Raw genomic sequence first — 22,135 nt, 5'->3', positions numbered from 1 at the left:
TCTTTGCTCATGATTTTTATCTTTACAGATGACTTTACATACCTAAGGGAGACTGATATTTATCACACTTTGTGAAGAAAAGTGACAGAGTTATTGAATTGTTTCTGGGCAGATTCATAAACATTCATAAAAGCTCAGAGACACACCTTTTTATTCCCTACGTAAATCTCTTCCCAGTTAGAGGAGAGAGTAGGAGAGAAGGCTTTGTGTTCTTTTCCTATGCCCGAGACTAGACTATGATTGTTGAAAATTTAAATATCTGAAAGTTGGTATATATCCTTTAATTTCTTTAATCTCCCTCTGTCTTGAAAAATGATATTAGCAGGCTTGACTTAGAATATATTTCATGTTAATCTTTTAAATCAGAACTAGTGGCAGAATGTATTGGGGATTTGAGTTGCTTATTTGGTATGATGTTTGCTGTGTGAAAGCAGTAAAATTTTCAGAAAATTAAATCATTCAAGTTCTTTTAATGGTACAGTGCCTTACTCATAGTGAATTAAAAACTGGAAAAATTTCATCAGTCTCCTGGCTATGCAGAATCATACAGTCATTGATTGACTAAATTTTTCGTTTCTTTCCATATCTTTGTCAAAGAGCTAAAATGTTAGTGCTTGGTGTGGGCAGAGCCTATGCAGATCACATAAGAAACTAATCATTTCATTTCAAGGAGCAAAAACCTACATATACTAATTACCAGTTTTATTTTGAGGGAGTGAGTGAAAATCTTAGCAATATGTATTTTTTAAAAGATAACAGTTCTGTCATCGTATTTTCAAATTTCTCATTCAAGTTACTTTAATTAGGGAAAGATACAGAAGGCTGGGGAGAAGGATATTATTACCCTTTGTATTTAATCTCAGGCCAGACTGAAATCTTGTCATTTATTCAGGATTACTGAAAATCACAGTTTTCTACTTTCTGTTAAACACTAATACATTGAACATTTAATATGCTTGAGTATTACCTCAAACTAGTTTTTTATCCCATGACACTATGAGGAATGCAAAGTCAGGTAAAATGCAGTCTCTGCCCTCCAAATTTCATATGCAGTAGGAGAAATAGCTGTATATTTCAGAGCAGCCTACAGTAGTAAACTGTACACTGTGACCGGTACATTTACATGTGTGTGTATGTTTATATTATCTGACCAAAAAGTTTCATTAAACTGTACTTATTTACCTTTATTTTGTGTAATGCATTCTGATACTCTTTTGTTTCTATGTCTACTCTGTTTCATTTTTTTAGGAATGCTGACATTTGCTTCATGACCCACTAAAGAGACACAGTGTTCAGTGTTAAAAAAACTATTCTAAAGTATGTTAAGCATTATTTTAGGCCATTTTGTATGTATCTTCCTTGTTGTGGTTTTGTGTAGGAAATACTGATTGAAGAGATCTATATAAGGAGGTATGAGTTCTTGTATATATAATTGTAAAATCCATTTTCCTTAATTTACTCACAGAGCAGCCCTTTCGACTTATTCCTTTGCAACACTCGAAGGTGGCCAGTGTTGTTAGAGAGCAGAATCTTTCTAATGTGTGGACAGTTGAATATGCCCTTGAATTATTATTTATTGGTGGCCTGGTTCCAGAAGCTGTGTGGTTGGCACATAAACTTGGAGACTGGAAGACGTCTGTTTCCATTGGTGTGGCCTTGCAATTGTTCTGTAAACATGATAGCAATTTCACAAGGTATGTATTTTTAGGAAAGTATGATGGTGTCATCTAAAATATTTTTTATTTCACTCATTGCTGGTATTTATGCATTTTGTGGAATCCTTAGTTCAGCATTGTCCAATAGAACTTTTTTCAGTAATGGAAGTATTCTGTATGTGCTATCCAATCTGATAGCTACTAGCCACATGTATTTATTGAGCACTTGAAATGTGGATAGTAAGACCAAGGAACTGGATTTTCCATCTAATTTTAATTAATTTAAACTTAGAGAGCTATATGCAGCTAGTGGCTACTGTATTGGACAGATCAGAGGCTTACTTATGGTGTTAAAACATCTATTTAGCACATTAATTTGTTAGTAGTGCCCTCAAAGGGCCTATAGTCAATGGGAGAGTTTGTCTTTCCCAAACAGGATTTGAGTTTTAAGCTAATCAAACTAATCCCTATATTTTAACTATTCTGAAGGTTATGGTATTGCTGTGTCTTCTATATTTTTTTAATTCAATAATTCAATGTATGTTTATTTATTAAGTAACCACTCTGTACCAAGCTCTATGCCAGGTATTTTAGTGGATTGTAAACTTAAATGGCACATAGTTTCTATGCTTAGGCATTTATAGTTTAATAGAGAAAATAGGACAAAACATTATCATAATTTACATAGTATGGTAAGAAAAGTGCCCGTGGTACAGTAGGGAGAGCAATAATATCAAGTGAGGGAAGGACAGTAAATACTTTATGTGGGAGATGTCATTTGAGATGGGCATTGAAGGGAAGATGGGATCTTGACAAACTGAGTAGCTGTAGGGAAAGAGAACATTCCAAACGTGAGCAGAGGCATATGGCAAAAGCAAGTTTGGTTTGGTTTGGATAGAGTACGTATGTAGGGCAGCAGTGGGAGGTTAAGGATGAGGAGATATATTAGTACCATAATTATGGAAAGCCTTAATACTATCCTTAATACAGTACTTCCTTGCTTATTTCTTGTCTAAATACAGAATGAATAAAGTGAATTTCTCTGTTCTTTAAAATATCATGTTTAGTTCTTGATGTGAGTATGTTTCCTTTTTTCAAAATTTGTATTCTTTTCCCTTAATTTGATGTGATTTCAGGTCCAGGAAAAAGGGTCTGAATCTACCATTAAATATGACTCCAGCACAGATTTTCCAGGAAAAACTGCAGCGTTTTTTAGGTCAGCCAGCCTCTTTGGAAGCAAAAAATGAAATGGGCTCAAAATACAAACAGTTTACAGGTGTGTTACCTATGTATGGTCGACACATGTATCAGCTTAATTAATATAAAGCTTATGGTATTTTTTTTAAATTAATTAATTAATTTATTTATTTATTTTTGGCTGTGTTGGGTCTTCGTTTCTGTGCGAGGGCTTTCTCTAGTTGCGGCAAGCAGGGGCCACTCTTCATTGCGGTGCGCGGGCCTCTCACTATTGCGGCCTCTCTTGTTGCAGAGCACAGGCTCCAGGCGCATAGGCTCGGTAGTTGTGGCTCACGGGCCTAGTTGCTCCGCGGCATGTGGGATCTTCCCAGACCAGGGCTTGAACCCGTGTCCCCTGCATTAGCAGGCAGATTCTCAACCACTGCGCCACCAGGGAAGCCCAAGCTTATGGTATTTTAAAAAGCTTTTAAGTACCCACACATATATTAATGCTTTGAAGTAATAAGCTTATCAAAAAATTTTGCTATTTGTTCTTAATGGGAGCATCCCAAACTGATGCAGTTCAAAATACAGTGTTCAGTATCTGAATGATATTCTGTTTTTCCATACATAACCTTTCTTTATACTAGTGGTATTTTGCTGCATTTAGATTGTTTTCTTTTGCAGTCATAGAATCGTAGAATCTCAGACATCGAGGGGTACTTAGAACCTCTTGCCTAATGCATAAATCATAGAGTTGTTTTTTGCTTTTACTTTGAAAAGTTCTGAGTGGTATTATAAAAAAATAATATAATATTACATGTAATACATAGATTTACCCAGGAGCTCTATAAAATTCATCTGTTTTAAAGATGGGGAAATTTTGACAAAAAGTAATGAAGTCTGTTACTTAAAGTCATATATTTAATGATAAAACCAGGATAGCTGTTTTGTTTTATTAGTGCTTGTCTCCATTAAGGAGTGAGACTTCTCCAGATTCCTAGAGCTTATTAATTATAACTTCTCTTTCTGGAAAGAATTCATAATACTTGGAAATCAGACTGAAAATTTCTTTGATAATTTTCTGTCAAGTTTTTTTTTTAAGTAAATGAAAAGATAATATATTTACATGAAAGTTGATTTTGAAAAAAAGGACTAAAAAATTCCCAGTCTGAACTTCCAGTTCTGGCAATATATTGTTTTAGATGATCTGAAAACTCTCCCACAATAAATACATAGATACAGTGTGTTTCTAGATAAAATATAAAGATATGCATTTAAAGGCTAAGATTTAAAGAAAGTAAGGGAAATTTCCAGGGGTCAGAAACAAAGAGAAGAAGTCAATGGATTCCACCCCTAGGTATTTACCCAAGAAAGATAAAAACATAGGTCCACTGAAAAACCTGTATATGAATGTTCATAGCAGCTTTTTCATAATAGCCAAAAACTTGAAACAACCCAAATGCTTATCAACTTGTGGGTGGAAGAACAAATTGCAATTTATGTGTACAATGGAATAATAAATAATAAAGAGGAGCAAACTACTGATAACATGCAACAACATGGATGAACTGAAGAACCATTATGCTGAATGAAAGAACTCAGAAAGAAAACTACACACTGTGTGATTCCATTTATGTGATTTTTTAAAAAGCAACACTATAGGGACAAGAAACAGATCAATGGTTACATGGGAGTAAGGGGGGAATTGACAACAAAAGGGTGTAAGAACTTTTTTAGAGTGATGAAAGTGTTCTTATAGGCTATATAGATTTGCCAAAATTCATTGAACTGGGGATTTCCCTGGTGGTTCAGTGGTTAAGACTCTGCACTCCCAGTGCAGGGGTCCCAGATTCCATCCCTGGTCAGGGAACTGGATCCCGCATGCCACAACTAAGCCGCGTGCTGCAGCTAAGACCCGGTGCAGCCAAATAAATATTTTAAAAAACAAACAAACAAAAAACAAACAAAAGTCATTGAACTGTACACTTAAAAAGGATAAATTTTAGTGTATGTAAATTATACCTCAACAAACTGATTTAAAAACAAAAAACTCAGCAGATGGTTAGTGAACTGGAAAATAAATTTGATCTATCTCTGTATATATACACACACACAAAAAATATATATAGAGAGATAAAAATGTATAGATATAAAGAAAAGAGTTGGAAAATATGAAAGAGAAGTTAAACTTTGTGTAGAACACAAAGACACAACATATGTCTAATAGGAGTTTCAGTAGAGCCACACCAAATTCTGGATAGTGACTACCTCTGGAGAGAGGAAGTGAAATAAGATTGGTACCTAAGGAATTTCAGCTGTATTTGCAACATATTTTTTTTAATCTAAATTGAATGTAGGAAACATGTTAATACCAGACAAGGATGAAAAGTCAGTATGTGAGTGTTTTCATATTATATTCTATACCTTAAAGTATGCTTAAAATATTTCCTAATATAAAAGTACGTAAGTCTCCAATTCTGCCACCTGCATCTCTGCATTTTGCCTTCTGGGACATGTCTCCATATATACAAATACTTATATAATTGAAGCCATACTGTATGACTATTTTGTATATTTCTGGGTTTTTTTTTTAGCTTCACAAGTCCTTTTTATTATAAAAGTACTGTGATGGACTATTATGAAAAAGAAAATAATTACTCTCTCACTGCCTTCATTTAATGTTGTATATTATTTTGGAGTCTTTATTGACATTTTATTTTTCCCATTAATATTTTCTCTTTTATTATTATTTTTGAGTCACGACTATATTCCAAGATTATTTTTATTATATAATTCTTATTACAGTATCTTGTATAATTTTGGAAAAGTCTTTGTGCTCTGATTACCTATAATCTTAAAAGTAAGAGAATCTTTATTAAAGTTTCTGTCTAGAAGTTTGGGTTTTTTGCATGTCAACCAATATGTTCATTTTTGGCAATCAGCTTTTTCAGATATGAAATTTTATCCTACAAAATAGCATGAAAAGTATAATATAAATTTTAACTACTTTACCTAATTTTGTATTTGCTAGATCCCATTGAAGAAGAAGATGCAGATCTGCTATTTGGTTCTGTGCAGGAAGTACTGAAAGCAGCAGTTATGGCTGATGCAGATATTCTTTCAGAGACATTTCAGCTTCTGATAAACTCTGCCAAGGACTTCAGTCAGAGACTGTGGGGCTTAGTGCCAGTCGGCTTGTATCTTCCAGCTCCTCCATTGTATTGTCCTCAGCCAGCTATTCTTAGTGAAGTAAGCTTAGTGTTTAATCTTTTAATTAATTTAAAGTTGATTTTGTCCAATTTTTAAAATAATCAACTTGATAATAATCATCAAGTTAAAAATGCAGGCTCTGAAGCTAACTTCTGGATTCCAGCTTTGCTGTTTATTTATTGTGTAATATTGGGCAGTGTACTAAACTGATGTTTCAGTTTCCTTATCTGTAAAATGAAGATGATGATAGTACCTCTGACAGCATTATTGAGAGTATTAAATGAGATATCCTGTAAAAGCTTTTACTTTAGGGCCTAGGACACATAGTAAGCATTCAATAAATGTTAAAATTATTGAAATAAAATTATTTCAATAATAAAACAAAATTAAGAGATATTTCTCTGTATCCAGATTTTAAAAAAATAAACATTTGTTTAGGGTAGCAAAATAAAGAATGTCAGAATTTAGAAGCCATACATTATTTTTTATTTTATTATTTATTTATTTATTTATTTTTGGCTGCGTTGGGTCTTTGTTGCTGCGTGCGGGCTTTCTCTAGTTGTGACGAGCGGGGGCTACTCTTCGTTGCAGTGCGTGGGCTTCTCATTGCGGTGGCTTCTCTTGTTGCAGAGCACGGGATCTAGGCATGCAGGCTTCAGTAGTTGTGGCATATGGGCTCAGTAGTTGCGGCTCGCAGGCTCTAGAGTGCGGGCTCAGTAGTTGCGGCTCGCCGGCTCTAGAGTGCAGGCTCAGTAGTTGTGGCACATGGGCTTAGTTGCTCTGTGGCATGTGGGATCTTCCGGGACCAGGGAGGGCTTGAACCCGATTCCCCTGCATTGGCAGGTGGATTCTTAACCACTGTGCCATCAGGGAAGTCCCAAGCCATACATTATTTTAGTCTTTTATTCATCTCATTGTCTGTGCCTCTTTTGAAAGACTTAGTTTGATTTTTCTTTGGTTTGAAAGGTCATTTTTTTCTCCTACACTTTTCAAATGATAGTTCTGTCTTATAAATAGCAATACTGTATTCCTCTCAGGAACTTTTCCTCTGCTCTTATTGAAAATCATAACATTACAGTTAGCTGGTTTTAGGATTTAAAGTGTTAATGTAAATTATTTACATTTAAATTGTTTTAATATTCAATTAGCAGTTTAAATTGATTCTGGTATTGTTTCCTTACTACTTTTTCAGAATTAGCAACTTTTTTTCTTTTTCTTATTTTAGACTTATTTGCTGTATTCTCATTGTTATATTTCAAGTTACGTTTCAGTAGGTTAAAATATTTCATTTGTTGATATTTCAGGTGTAATATATTACAAATGGAAAGAATAAGTAGTCCATGGTATTTCTCAGTAACTCCTCTTTCCTCTCATATCTGAGTCTTCAGTATGTTGGTTTAGGAATTAGAAATAGCATTTAAGATATTTTTGGATATGCTATGCTGTTATTAGTTTTGTAACTATCCTTAGTAGTACTTCATTTTATTATTTTTTAGTAAAATAATCTTCAATGGTAGGATTTCTCTTAAATGTCCCTCTATATCGGTTAGAACCCTTGGGTTGTAAGTAACAGAAAACTTGGTAAATATTGGCTGGCATAATTGAGAAGCCCAGTTATGTTACCAAAGACTTGGGTTCTTTCTTTTAGTTTGTTTTCTAAGGTGTCAGCTTCAGTTTAAGGCTGGCTCCCTTTGGGGGAACAGGATAGCTGCCAGTAGCTTCTAAGGATACCTTGTCCATGTCCAAAGGGAGTGGGAAGGGGAGAAAGAAAAGCAGTAAAAGTATTTCTCTCCCAGCATTCCAAGCAAGAGTACTGAGAGTTACTCTTGTAAGAGCGACTGAGGTCACTTCCCTGTCCTCGAATCAAACACCTTGGCTAGGGCTAATACAAGGTACTGCTTGGCAGTTGACTAGGGCCTTCCTTGGCAGCTAGGGATATGGGATCAGCTCTCCTTGAATCATTTGGCTATGTAGGAGAGGGGCAGATACCCAAATAAAAACTGAATACTCTTAAGAAGTGACAATGGTAGGAGAAGGTTGGGGAAGCAAATGTTTACAGTACTCACATTATCTCATTCTCTGGGAAATTAATCTGTAGCTACTGACTTGAATTGTGTTTATTCAAGAAACATTTGTTGGATCCTACCACATACTGGAGTTTACTCTATGCACTATATGACAAGGCCTTTGCTCCTGGGTAGTTCTCAATAGTGTGGGAAACAGATACATAAATCAGCAAGAATAGATTAGTGAAAGCTATAATGGAAGTCTGAGCAAAGTGTCATAGTAGCACAGAATGGGAGGGCTTCACAGAGGAGGTGACATTGAAATATAATGGGATTTTTCCAGGAAGAGGAAGGGAAAAGTCATTCTTTTTGAAAGGAGCTTTCTCTGTAACATTCCACCCATGGAGTCAGGGGTGATGGCTTCAACTGTTGTAGCCGAAGACTTGGGATTAGGGTCGACTTATCCCTTTACATTGAGGTGAGAGAAGTGTTTCCTTGACACTAGAAATAGCTATAGTTAATATCTGAGGCCATGCCTCAAAACTTCCTTTATAGATGTCCAGGAATATTCTACTTTGAGAGGCACTATCTTTATTTTCACTTTAACATTTTAAGTTTCTGTTTTACTAGCTACTAAAATTGTTGTTATTTTTTTTTTTAGGAAGATGGTGATGATCTTCTTTTAAAAGCTGAAAAAAATAATCGCCAAAAGGTGTCTGGAATCCTTCAGCGTGTTCTCTTGCTTTTCCGGGCAGCTCGGTGTTCTTTTCCTGTAGCACAGTGGTACATCTTGCAGTTGAGATGGGCAAGAAAAGTCATGCAGAAGGTATGGAAATGTCCTAGTCACTTATGTGCTATTGAAATAAGGAAGAACCTTTTGTATTCTATTACAAGTTAATCACTAAAGGGTTGTTGCCTCTAACCTTAAATTATACATAATGGCCCATGTTTGGGAACCCTGCTTCCCTGGTAATGAGCATTAAGCTAAAATACCTCTTTTTAGCTAACAGGAAACGTCCTGACCAGGCCCACCTGTGAATGACTGCAGGGAGGAAGAAATTAACACATGCCTTCCAGAGGCTGATGGGAACCAGGAAGTGTTTGACTTTACTCCCTCCCCTTTTAGTATAAAAGGAGCCTGAATTCTAACTCAGGCAAGATGGTTCTTTGCGGCATGAGCCCACCATCTTCTCGGTTTGCTGGCTTTCTGAATCAAGTCGTTATTCCTTGCCCCAAGAACTCATTTCTCGATTATTGGCCTGTAGTGCAGCAAGCAGTATGAGCTTAGACTCGGTAACAGTATGGTAAGCAATTTAAATATACTAATATTTATTAATATTTATAATTGTGATATTTTCCCAAGGAGTCCTGCCCTATAAATCCATAAGTTTCAGGCTTATTTATAGTACAAAACCTGGACAGACCGGGTTCTTTCTGCTGAAAGATAAGGACTCTGAACTGGAGCTCAGTGTTAGTCCCATGTGGTCTGACAATAGAAAGTGTAACCTGGTCAGTTAATTCCAGGTAATTTCAGTTACTTTTTTTTTTCCCCAGTTACTTTCTTTTCCCACAATCATTGAAGATTTGAGCTTAATTCAGGGTTTACCCCACTTCTTCCTGAGACGTTATCTGTGTTCCTTGGGGGCTTCTGTGGTGTCAAACTGTGGAGAGTTAGAGTTAGTACTTGGCAGTGTGTTTCCTTGCAGTAGTCACCCCCAGTCAGAGTCTCCCCCTTCCTGTCTTTGGAGATGGGCAGTTCAGTTTGATTCTGGGGCTGTCATCCTCTTCTACACTGACTTCAGCTGAGATGTAGCTGCATTCTTACCTGATCTACAGCCAGATGGGACATCTGCTTGTATGTCCCTTACCCAGCTGCAATTCCCTTGTTGTCTGTCTCTCTGTAAAATGTGGAGCTAAATATTATTAGCCCCCAAAATCTAAAATTTGGCCCTTGATTAAATTACTAAATGTAACGAGAGTTTACAACTTTTTTTAGTAGAAACCCTAAGAGAGACTGAGAAGTTGTTTATCAAGTTGTTTTTGAAAATTATCCTTTTTTTTAGAGAGAAAGGTTTGTGAAATTTGCATACAGCTACCATAAAAATACAAGTTAAAACTATTAAAACTATACTCATTCTATATCTTGTTATCCCAAAGGTGTTTTTAAGGATGTTTACTAAGAAGGGCAAAGAGTTTTCCTGTATTATTGAAAGACTGTTTTTAATAGTTTCAAGATCTGTTGAGCCTGAGTGTTTGTTATAGGAAATTTTATTTTAAAAATTGCTTGTTGTAGAAAACGGTTTCCTTTATTATTATTATTATTTTTTGGACTGCGTTGGGTCTTCGTTGCTGCGCGCGGGCTTTCTCTAGTTGCGGCGAGCGGGGGCGACTCTTCGTTGCGGTGCGCGGGCTTCTCACTGCGGTGGCTTCTCTTGTTGTAGAGCACAGGCTCTAGGCAAGTGAAATGTGGAAAAGGAAGGCAGGAGAAATGAGGCACAAGGGAGGATTAGAAGAGTGATAAGGACTCGGTTCAACCTTGCTGGTTTCAAGAGGGCCATTATCCGAGGAATGAAGGCAGCTTCTAGAAACTGAAAATGTTTCCCCAGCCTATAGCCAGTAAGGAAATGGGGGACCTCAGTCCTATAACCACGTGGAATGGAATTCTGTCAACAACCTGAATGAGCCTGGAAATAAATTTCCCCTAGAATCTCTAAAAAGGAAGGCAGCCCTGCTGTTACTTTGATTGGCTTTGTGAGACTCTAAGCAGAGAGCCCGCTGAGCTGTACCTAGACTTCTGATCCACAGAAACTGTGTGGTAGTAGATGGGTGTTGGTTTCAGCCATCAAATTCCTGGTAATTTGTTAGGCTAGTAATAGGAAACTAATATAATGCAGAATCTTTATTTTAGCTAATTTCTTTATCATTTTTTAATTGATATATAAATTACAGTCCATAAAATTCACCTTTTAAAAATGTACAATCCCTTGGTTTTTAGTATATTCACAGAGTTGTGCAGCCATCACCACTGTTTAATTCCAGAATATTTGCATCACCCCAAAAAAGAAACACATTAGTAGTAACTTCCATTTCCTTTTCTTCCCAGCCCCTGGCAACCATTAATTTACTTTCTTGTCTCTTCGAATTGGCCTACTATAGACATTTTATATAAGTGAAATCATACAATATGTGGCTTTTTGTGACTGGCTTCTTTCACTTAGCATAATGGTTTTAAAGTTCATCCATGTGATAGCATGAGTCAGTAGTTTATTCCTTTTTGTGGCTGAATAATATTCCATTGTATGGATATATAACATTTTGTTTATCTCTTCATCCATTGATGGACATTTGGATTGCTTCCACTTTTTAGCTATTATGAGTAATGCTGCTATGAACATTTATGTATAAGTTTTTTTTGGGGGGGGGTGCAGTTTATTTATTTATGTATTTATGTATGTATGTATGTATGTACGTATGGCTGCGTTGGGTCTTTGTTGCTGCGCGCGGGCTTTCTCTAACTGTGTCGAGCCGGGGCTACTCTTGGTTAGAGAGTGGGGTGGGGGGAAGCTCCGCAGTGTGCGGGCTTCTCATTGCAGTGGCTTCTCTTGCTGTGGAGCATAGGCTGTAGGCACGCGGGCTTCAGTAGTTGTGGCTCATGGGCTCTAGAGCGCAGGCTCAGTAGCTGTGGTGCATGGACTTAGTTGCTCCGCAGCATGTGGGATCTTCCCGGACCAGGGATTGAACCCGTGTCCCCTGCATTGGCAGGCGGATTCGTAACCACTGTGCCACCAGGGAAGCCCCTATGTATAAGTTTTTGTGTAGACACATGTTTTTCATCCATGGTCAAACTGCACCAATAATTGCAAGGATATAGGTAGCGAAAAGATATAGATGAAGTGTAGCGAACTCTGGAATTGCATACACTGCTCCAAGTCTTTTCTCACTGCAGAAGAATGTGTCCTGGTCTTCTTTTTAACGTCATGACACAAAAGGGAGCTATTTCAGTTATTTAACATCTCCTTTTTATATCTCTCTAATTATATAGCTTGTGTAACATTTTCCAGGGGTCATATTCCATAAATCCATACATTCTAGATTTGTTTCTAATAACCAACCTAGACAGACTCTGTACATCTGGTAAATACTATTAATTTGTTTGATAAGAAGTCTGTCCTTAGCATGCTTACAAGGGGATTTGACTAGATCATGTCTTTCTGGAAGTGAATAGTAGAGGGAGAAAATAGATTACAAGCCTGCTGCTAATCCTTTTCTTCCCAGGTTTATGTCTCTTAGATCCCTTTTCTTTTATTCTTTTTTTAAAAAATAAGTTTATTTTTATTTATTTAGTTTTGGCTGCGTTTGGTCTTTGTTGCTGCATGTGGGCTTTCTCTAGTTGTGGCGAGCAGGGGCTACTCTTCTTTGCAGTGCACTTGCTTCTCATAACATTGGCTTCTCTTGTTGTGGAGCATGGGCTCTAGGTGCGTGGGCTTCAGTAGTTGTGGCTCACGGGCTCTAGAGCGCAGGCTCAGTAGTTGTGGCGCACAGGCTTAGTTGCTCCACGGCATGTGGAATCTTCCCGGACCAGGGCTCGAACCCGTGTTCCCTGCATTGTCAGGCAGATTCTTAACCACTGTGCCACCAGGGAAGTCCCCCTTTTCTTTTATTCTATCACAGTTTCCTTTAACACACAGTAGTTTCCTTTATTTTCTATTCTTGATTTGTTAGAGAGATTAGGTAGTTGGTCCTGAACCATATTTTGGATTTGTCTGTCATTTTTTCGTTTAGTGTCATTGAAGTTGTTCCTCTTTTCTTTTATTTTCTCTAAGCTGGTAATTAATCTATTCTCATCAAAGTAGACAGGTTTGATTAAATTCAGGTTAACATTTCTTAGAATTGAATCCTTCATAAGTGGTATTGTATACTTCCCCTCTGCAGCACATCATGTTGCATATACGTCTTTTTCTTTCACTTTTCATGATAGTGAGATGGATCAATGAATTTGGGTCATGTTCCACCCACTATGATGTTCTCCATCAACCCATCAATTTTTTACCTAATTTAGCATTTATTGATGATCCTCGCTAGAGTCATTTTTTTATTAGGAGTTGCCAAATGATGACTTTGTAATTCTGTCACCTATAGATTAGTTTTTTAAAGTTTTGTATGTAGATATACCTTTTTCTGTATTAGTTTTTAGGTAATGCACATAGGTAGAGTTAGATACTTAAGTTTATTTTCTTTACTATTCCTTTGGGGAAAGTCAGGGCAAATAGCATTAAATTCTTTTTATACAGAACTTTTTAGGCAAAACTGAGTGACAAGAGAGGTTAATTTGGCTAGAACCTTTTTTTTTTCCTTTGAGATTTAGCCTAGTGGATTTGTTGAATTAAATTTGTGAGCTAAGTTTCTGAAAGTACAAGTGATTTCAGGGATATTTTCTTACATAGTATGGGAACCATGCTGAGTTTTCCACTCTTTGTGGTTTATCTTACCTGCCTTGTTTGTTGCTTTATAGTTTCCTTAAAAATTGACTTATATGACTGGTAATTAACATATTCTTTCTTTACTATCAGATTCGAATGAAAGGATCCCTTCCTTCATTGAGTCCTTTCCCTCAGTCGTTACTTAATTTCTGTAAAGGAGGTGTAGCATTCTTTCGACCTGGAGCAACTGGAGACCACAAGCTTGATGAAGTGTCCATTAAAGCAATAGGTTTGTCCAAAATGAGCTGCTTGCTTAGAAATTAGGCCTAAATATTAGTAATGATATATTTTACATTTGATTCGGGGAAGTTTCATGTAACAGAGTACTGTGCTGATAATGAAAAGACCGTGGAAATATGGAAATATATTGAGGGTCCAGTGGTCCAGTGGTCAAGAATCTGTGCTTCCACTGCAGGGGGCACAGGTTTGATCCCCAGTCAGAGAACTAAGATCCCATGTGCCTCGTGGTGCGGCCAGGAAAAAAAAAAAAAGAAAAGGTATCTAAGATATATTAGGTGAAAAAAGAGATAGTTGCAAAACTGTATATACATAGTATGATTTTATATATCTTTGTGTACTTGTATTACTTTTAATAAAAAATTGTTTTATATTGGAAATTATATTTCTAATATTGAAAAATTTTTAACTTAAATGCCTATTATTTTTTTTTAATAAATTTATTTTTGGCTGTGTTGGGTCTTCGTTGCTGTGCTCGGGCCCTCTCTAGCTGTGGTGAACGGAGGCTACCCTTCGTTGCAGTGCTTCTCATTGCGGTGGCTTCTCTTGTTGTGGAGCACAGGCTTTAGGCACGCGAGCTTCAGTAGTTGCAACATGCGGGCTCAGCAGTTGTGGCTTGTGGACTCTAGAGCGCAGGCTCAGTAGTTGTGGCGCATGGGCTTAGTTGCTCCGCGGCATGTGAAATCTTCCCGGACCAGAGCTCGAACCCGTGTCCCCTGCATTGGCAGGCGGATTCTTAACCACTGTGCCACCAGGAAGTCCCTTAAATGCCTATTAATAAGTGATTTTCCAAATAAATTAACAATATGGTATTAAGTAGAGCTATGTGTATTGGCTTTGAAAAATATCTACAATATACTCTAAAGCAAGTAAACTACCAATAAATAGAGTAGCTTATTTACTCTATAAAGTTTTTAATATTTTCATGCAAGTGACATGTATGAAATATTCTGGAATAATATGTGTAAAAATTCTGTAAGGATCTCCACAAATTTTATATAAAGTATTGAGGATGAGCATGTTTCTTTTATAATCAACAGTATAAAGACATTTATTTTGGAAAACAAATAACCAACAGTTGTTATAATATTAATGTATATACTCATACAGCCTTCTTTCATATTTCCATTCCTGATTTAGGTTGCTTCAGAGAACTTTGTGCTTTGTGTTGGATGCTGCATGCCCGTGATAAGTTATCCTATAGCTGCAGGCAATATCAGAAGGCAAGAGAAAATGTGGAGGGAAAAAAGGTATCAATTACACAAGAAGAAGAAAAATAAATGTTACTTGGGAAATTATTGCTTGATCGAAGAATCTAGTCTATCTGTCTAAAGTGAAAAGGAAATGATATCTTTCAATATCCGTTTAGGACCTCGAAGTGAAGTTTGATTCTTGCATGGTTGAGCACTGTCTCAGTGCAGTGGAATGGGCTTGTAGAATGCTACCCTTCTCTCGGTTTTCTAATATTGAAGAACTTATTCAGGATCTAATTTTGAGCCTCATTGGAGAACTGCCACCAATCAGAGAGGTAATGTAAATGTAGGTGAAAATAAACTAAATCAGAATCAGAGACTGTAAAGAATTTTAATTTTATTTGTAATTAAGAATGATGCTCATAAAACTCATTTTTAAATTTTTCTGAAGGTAGCAGAAATTTTTGTGAAAGCATTTCCCAATCCTGAGGACATAAGGGTTCCTTTAAGAGAAAAATATCACTCTCTTCAACAGAGACTCAGACACTATGTTGTGAAAGGTATTATTTGTCATTTCTTAGATATCTGATAGATAAATTGCTGAAGATTCTCATTTTGTTTTGAAAGCATTTATTTTCTAGTGCTTATGTTTTTATGCATTTCTCTTTGGAGATAGGAGTATGAGAAGTCAGAAGCACTTCCCCATTACGGAAGCACCAATTCTATTGCTTTGGAACCAGACAAAGCTGACTTCATGTCATGGCTCTGTCAGTTAGTGACTGTGTGACCATAGGCAAGTTGCTCAGTATCTCTGAGCCTCTTTTCCTTATTTGTAAAATGAGTATATTAATACTTCTTTATGAATATGTATTGAAAGAGGATTAAACAAGATAAAACATATAAAATGAATATATAATGCTTTGTATAATGCAGATATTTTATTGAAAACTAGTATTCTCCTTTTATGGTTATTTATGCTCCTTATTTTATACTATACGTTCAAGATGACCTTGTGAAAAATTTTTTTTTTTTGTGGTAAAATATAAATAATATAAAATTTACCATTTTTAAGTGTGCAGTTCAATGGCATTAAGCACAGGCATACCTTGGAGATATTACAGGTTTGGTTCCAGACCACCATAATAAAGTCAATAATGCAGTAATGCAAGTCACATGAATTTTTTGGTTTCCTAGTGCATATAAAAGTTATGTTTGCAGTATACTATAGTCTATTAAGTGTGCTCTAAAAAAAGACAATGTATATACCTTAATTAAAAAAGTACTTTATTGCTAAAAAATGCTAACCATTATCCGAGTCATAATCATAAGCAAGTCATAATCTTTTTGCAGTAGTAGCATTAAAGATCACTGATCACAGGTCACCAAAACAAATCTCATAATAATGAAAAAGTTTGAAATGCTGTGAGAATTAGCAATATGTGACACAGAGACACGAAGTGAGCAAATGCTGCTGGAAAAATGGCACCAGTAGACTTGCTTGAAGGTTGCCCCAAACCTTCACAGATATTGCAATTTGTAAAAGATGCAATATCTGTGAAGTACAATAAAATGAGGTATTCATAATGTTGTAGAAATTTTTAAAGAATTCAAATTACTCTCTGTTTTAGAACTATAGTCTAGTTATTTAAGTCTAGAACTATCCTATGATTGTACATTATTGCATTAATGTACTTACGTTGTATTTGTGATTTATATTTTTTCAGACTTTTTTGAAATCTCTAAAATGTCGTGTTTATGTATTAATGATATTTAAAAATTTTTATGTAGGCAGTCTTGAAAAACTTCCCTTTCTATTGTTTCCTGTTACTTGAAGTCAGAAAGGTGTTTTTGTTTCTTTGGCTAAAATTATACGTATTTTCTCTTGTGTGCCACTCTGTGGGAATGAGAAGAATGTTAGTGATTCTTTCTCTAATTATCCGGTTTTTGAAACAGTTAAATTACTTCTAAATTTTTTGTTTTCTAGGGCATACTTTTTTATGGAGTCACTTTTATTGTTCTTTAATGGACCTTTTCTAGCTTCTGCTGTTCTACCTTAAAAATATGGACCATACCTTTCTAACAGATATTGAAAAAAAGCATGATCTGTAAGATTGTAGAACTAAGCCTTAGCCATCAGTTAGATTTCATGTTCCCAGGGGGAACCAGAATTGGATCCCCTTATGTCTTGAGTTGAAACATTTTAATGAACTTTAAGGCCTTTTGTTCTTTTCTTTCTAGGTCCCCAAACTCAGGAAATGATGTCTGTTATCATGCATTCTATCCATAAAGTGAGGGTGAAAGCTCTGAAACGTGTGCAGAGAAATATAGGTTCTTTTGAGATGAATATATGGGAACCAACTGAAGAAGAAAAACCAGCTGAGGTTCTAGGTTTTGACACGTTTTCCTTGGGAACTAGTTTGAGCAGGAGCACACTCCCAGAACCAGGGAATTCTCTGGTCCACAGTGATGCAGATACAGCTGATACTTTCTTGGAAGCTTTGTTGGCTGAAGAAAAAAGTAGGATACATTTCTCTCAAAGGTACAATTGAGATCTCATAATAGAAAGCATTCACTTCCTTTGGGAACAAAGTACTTTCAGTATTTTCATGCAACTGATGACCTGATTTTTATTTCCAGCAACCTCACTGATTATATTATTACCACCCTCCATACCCACAAGAATGTTAGGAGTGTAAGATGAGACTGTACATTTGACAATCCATTTAAAATATTACTGAGATACAAAATAATTTTGCCACCTGAAGGTATAAAATAAAATGAGTAGATGAAATTCTAGAGTTCACTGGAGGACTTTTAGTTCTTTTAGCAATCTTAGACTTAAATAGTTCAGGATTATTTGGTTAGCTATATTATTTTTAGAGTTTCCAGGGAAGGAATTTGCAAATTCATCTTTTTTTTTTTCTCTTTGCACATTCATCTTTGAAGCTTGTCTGTAAATTGTTGAGAAATTCTTGCTTATCATTTAAACCTCTGTTACTTTGATTTAAGCAGATTTTTTTCTTTATAATTCAGTATCTACAATGCAGTTTATCCTTCTCATGATCGAAAGACTATATAATCAACCATAATCTTGCTTAAGTGAAATAATATCATCTACTTCAAACATCTGCTTAAACTGTATCTGGTAGTATCATAAATGATGTGCTTGTTTCACCAAGCAACTTCAGTGTTAGCACAGGAATACCTTGGAGGCTGCTTATTGTGTATTCTTAATAGGAAGAGACATGGCGGCTTCAGCCCAGGTGCCTAACTGGAAGCTTTCTTTTATTGAGGGAACTAGGGATCTGTGTTCTGCCCTAAGAACCATGTTAAAAGGAAACAGATTTAAAAGTAATTATGGCTGGCAGTTAGGTGCCTGCCCAACAGGTTAATAGCAGCAGAAAGTGTTTAGAAAAATACCCAACTTTTGTGTGGTAAAGAATCCTGAGGGCAGTCCTGCTTCTTGCATATCATACAGGGAAGCTGAAAGGGGTAGATGCAAGAGAGAAACAGAAAGCTGTAAACTATGATGTGTATTGGTGGCTTGTGATTTTTTATTGACTTTGTACAGTATTTCTAAATTCTGACCTGTTAGAGGACCTTTTTTTTTTTTCCCCAGAAAAAGTCATGTTTTTTTTAATAGTGAAATTCCTGTGAACCCATTTTAATCTTTTTTAACATAAAATTTCCCTTTTGATATTAATCTGTTATATTTTTTGGACTCAGAATGTTCAGCTCGAGTGAATACTTAGAGATCTTTGCCCCTCATTTGAAAGATAGGTTATCAAGGCATTAAAAAACAAGAGGTATGACTTAACCAGCGGAGAGAATTTTTATTGTCAATGCTAAGATCATTTTTAGTGATTAAATGATCTTAATTTTGTCTTTTTAAATTTTATTTTGCTATAGAAATGCCCCAAATCACACGGAATTAACATTGACTGGTAAGCCCAATGGAAAAAAGAAAATATGTAATCAGAAGGAAAACCCTAAAGGAAAAGAAGATCATGAAAAGTTATTACAAAATGCACTTCCTGTAATAGGTGTTTGGGAATTTGAACGTGACGATGATGAATATATTAAATTCCTTGAACTCTTCTTGAGTTATGTTCTTGAAAGAGACCTACTTGGTTCCAAGGATGCTGGCATTCCATTTCTAACTAGCTTTTCTGGACATCTTAGAGAACATGAACTTAATTCTTTACTTTTTGATGTACATACAACATTAAAACGACGTCAGGGCAAAACCAAAAGCCAGAATGTGTTTAGAGCTGGCTCTTGCTTTGTTGTTGCTCCTGAGTCATATGAGTATGAAAAATCAGAAAACCAGACACTTTCAGCTTCTGTACTGGTTAATCAAGGGATCAGGCCTTTTTTAGAGAACCCTTTGAATGAAGTCAATAAAAATGAAGGGAAGAGTGGGTTGTTTGGTTTAAAACAGAAGTCAGTTTACAGAATACAAGATGACAATGCAGAGAAAACTTTAATACAGAGATTGTCAAACCATAGTTTTTGCACTCCCAAGTCTATTGAAACTAGAAGATGTATTTTCAAAGCAATTCAACGCAACGATATTAACCCTCAAGAGGATCTTCCTCTAGCACTAAATAACACATTTGGCAGTATAAGAAGGCTGTTGGAATGGATGATAAGATGGTCTGATAGAAGACTGCTCTGTGATTTTGGTCTCACTGCGTCATCCTGTGAGCACAGTCCCGTCATTCGTGTAAAGACCTCTACAGCTGCCATTCTTACATCATTGTGGCTTTTGAAACAACCCTATTTTGCTACATATAAGGCAAAAAATGCCATTATTAAGGTAAAGAATTGTTAATTACATACAAATGAGAATTCTCATTTTAGATTAAAACTATATTTATATTTCCCTATCTAATAAAGAATCACTAAGTAACAAAGTTAATGACAATGCTGATTATAACCTGTATCGCCTAATTTTTTAAAGTGGTTCCTTTAATTGTTAAAAATGATAAATTAGGGTTAAAGTGCTTTCAGAGAGGCTGTGAGGTTTTGAGGTTTCATGTGTGTTTATAAGAAAGAAAAAGAGAGAGTTCCCTGGTGGTCTTAGTGGTTAGGATTTGGTGCTTTCACTGCCGTGGCCCGGGTTCAATCCCTGGTCGGGAAACTGATATATCCTGCAAGCTGCGTGGTGTGGCCAAAAAAAAAAAAAAAAAAAAAAAAAAAAAAAGAATGAGGAGGAAAAAGGAGATAATTTTAAGTGATATTACAAGTGGTATTACATTTCTATTATTTCTTTTTAAAGTTTTAGGGTTTTGTTCAGATGAGGGAGGACTAGGCAGCTGTTCAGTTTTTATTACTGATGTCTCACTCTATGTATTAGGGGATCATCTTTTCTTATACTATCTGGCAGATGAGGTTGGAGGGCCAAACCTAGAAAGGCAGATGGGTATCAGTAGAGAAATTAATGCTTATGGGCTATTCTTTCTTTTCTCTACCCAGTGGCAAGTAAAAGGCTGCTCTTTTAACCTAACTGTTTGCAAGGCAAGTATTTTTTTCATAAATATCTTTTGATTGAGTACTTGCTGTTGTACTCCAGAAAAAGATGGAGGTGAATTTCTTGGAAAACAAATTTCTATATGGTAAAGTAGTTGGGACATGGACTTTTTTTTTAATATTTGGAGAATTCCAATAGTATCTAAATTTGTTCTTTTTTGTTCATGTTTATTGAGGTATAATTCAAATTTGCTTTTGTTTCCTTTGCTTTTGGTGTCAGATCCAAAAAATCATCATCAAGGAGCTTAACTGTCTGTCTTTTCTTCTAGGAGCTTTATGGTTTCAGGTCTTACTTTCAAGTCTTTAATCCATTTTGAGTTAATTTTTGTGTTGGCTTCTATGTTGGCTGCATAAATGTTAATTGATGTTATATATTCTTGATGAATTGGCCCCTTTATCATTGTATAATGAGCTTCTTTGTCTCTTGTTATAGTCTTTGGCTTAAAGTTCGTTTTGTCTAAATATAGCTACCCCTGTTTTCCTTTGGTTTCTGCTTGCATGGAATACTTTTCCATCTCTTCACTTTCAGTATGTGTGTGTCCTTAAAGCTGAAGTGAGTCTCTTGTAGGCAGTATACAGTTGGGTCTTTTTTAAAATCCGTTCAACTACTCCATGTCTTCTGATTGGAGAATTTAGTCCATTTACCTTTAAATCAATTATAGATATGTATGGACATGTATGGGCTTAATACTGCCATTTTGTTAATTGTTTTCTGGTTGTTTTGTATTTCCTTTGTTCTTTTCTTCCTCTCTTGCTGTTTTTTTTGGCCATGCCACACGGCTTCAGGATCTCAGTTTCTTTCCCGACCAGGGATTGAACCCAGGCCACAGCAGTGACAGTGCAAATCCTAACCACTAGGCCACCAGGGAACTCCCTCTTCCTCTTTTGCTCTATTCTTTGAGATTTGAATATTTTCTTTAGAGGTATGCTTGGATTCCTTTTAAAAAATCTTTTGTGGGTTTTTTGTTTGTTTGTTTACTATAGGCTTTTGCTTTGTGGTTACCATGAGGCTTATACTAAAACAAGTTATATTTGTAATAGTCTGTTTTAAGCTGATAACTTAACTTTGAATGCATACAAAAGTTCTGCATATTTATTACACTACCCCTCTCCCTGCATTTTATATTTTTGATGTAACAATTTGTATCTTTTTACATTGTATATCCATTAATAAATTATTGTAGTTATAGTTATCTTTAATACTTTTGTGATTTATTCTTCATAGTAAAGTTATGAGTGTTTAACTCACCACCATTACAACACTAGAATATTCTGAATTTAACTATATATTTACCTTTACCAATGAGTTTTATGCTTTCATATGTTTTTCTGCTACTAATTAGCATCTATTTGTTTCAGCTTGAAGAACTCTTTTTAACTTTTCTTGTAAGGCTGGTTTAGTGGTCATGAACTCCTTCAGCTTTTGCTTGTCTGGAAAACTATCTTTCCTTCAATTCTGAAGGACAACTTTGCTGGGTAGAGTATTCTTGGTTGGTAGTTTTTTTCTTTCAGCACTTTTAATATATCATGCCATTCCCTTCTGGACTACGGAATTTCTGCTGAAAAATCTACTGACAACATTATAGGGGTTCCTTTATATGTAACAAATTGTTTTTTTGCTGCTTTTAAGATTCTCTCCTTGT

General features: G+C 35.8%; 1 protein-coding gene across 12 annotated transcripts in view; it reads left to right on the top strand.

Annotated features, from left to right (window-relative positions):
• The window catches only part of CPLANE1 (ciliogenesis and planar polarity effector complex subunit 1), a 131,757-nt gene that overhangs the window by 28,382 nt on the left and 81,240 nt on the right, over positions 1-22,135 (top strand). For all 12 annotated transcript variants that reach the window (XR_009502291.1, XR_009502290.1, XM_059916250.1 and 9 more), the window contains 10 exons: positions 1,466-1,694; positions 2,792-2,931; positions 5,866-6,083; positions 8,712-8,876; positions 13,621-13,759; positions 14,908-15,017; positions 15,137-15,295; positions 15,412-15,520; positions 17,199-17,499; positions 18,870-19,779. Coding sequence is in view for 10 of the 12 variants with exons in the window: in XM_059916250.1 (XP_059772233.1) it covers positions 1,466-1,694; positions 2,792-2,931; positions 5,866-6,083; positions 8,712-8,876; positions 13,621-13,759; positions 14,908-15,017; positions 15,137-15,295; positions 15,412-15,520; positions 17,199-17,499; positions 18,870-19,779 (2,480 nt within the window). In the remaining 2 variants the exon portion in view is untranslated. The remainder of the gene's footprint in view (positions 1-1,465; positions 1,695-2,791; positions 2,932-5,865; positions 6,084-8,711; positions 8,877-13,620; positions 13,760-14,907; positions 15,018-15,136; positions 15,296-15,411; positions 15,521-17,198; positions 17,500-18,869; positions 19,780-22,135) is intronic.

This window comes from Balaenoptera ricei, chromosome 3, assembly GCF_028023285.1.
Source record: "Balaenoptera ricei isolate mBalRic1 chromosome 3, mBalRic1.hap2, whole genome shotgun sequence".
NCBI lineage: Eukaryota > Metazoa > Chordata > Mammalia > Artiodactyla > Balaenopteridae > Balaenoptera > Balaenoptera ricei.
This window is presented reverse-complemented; position numbering and strand designations above follow the sequence as displayed.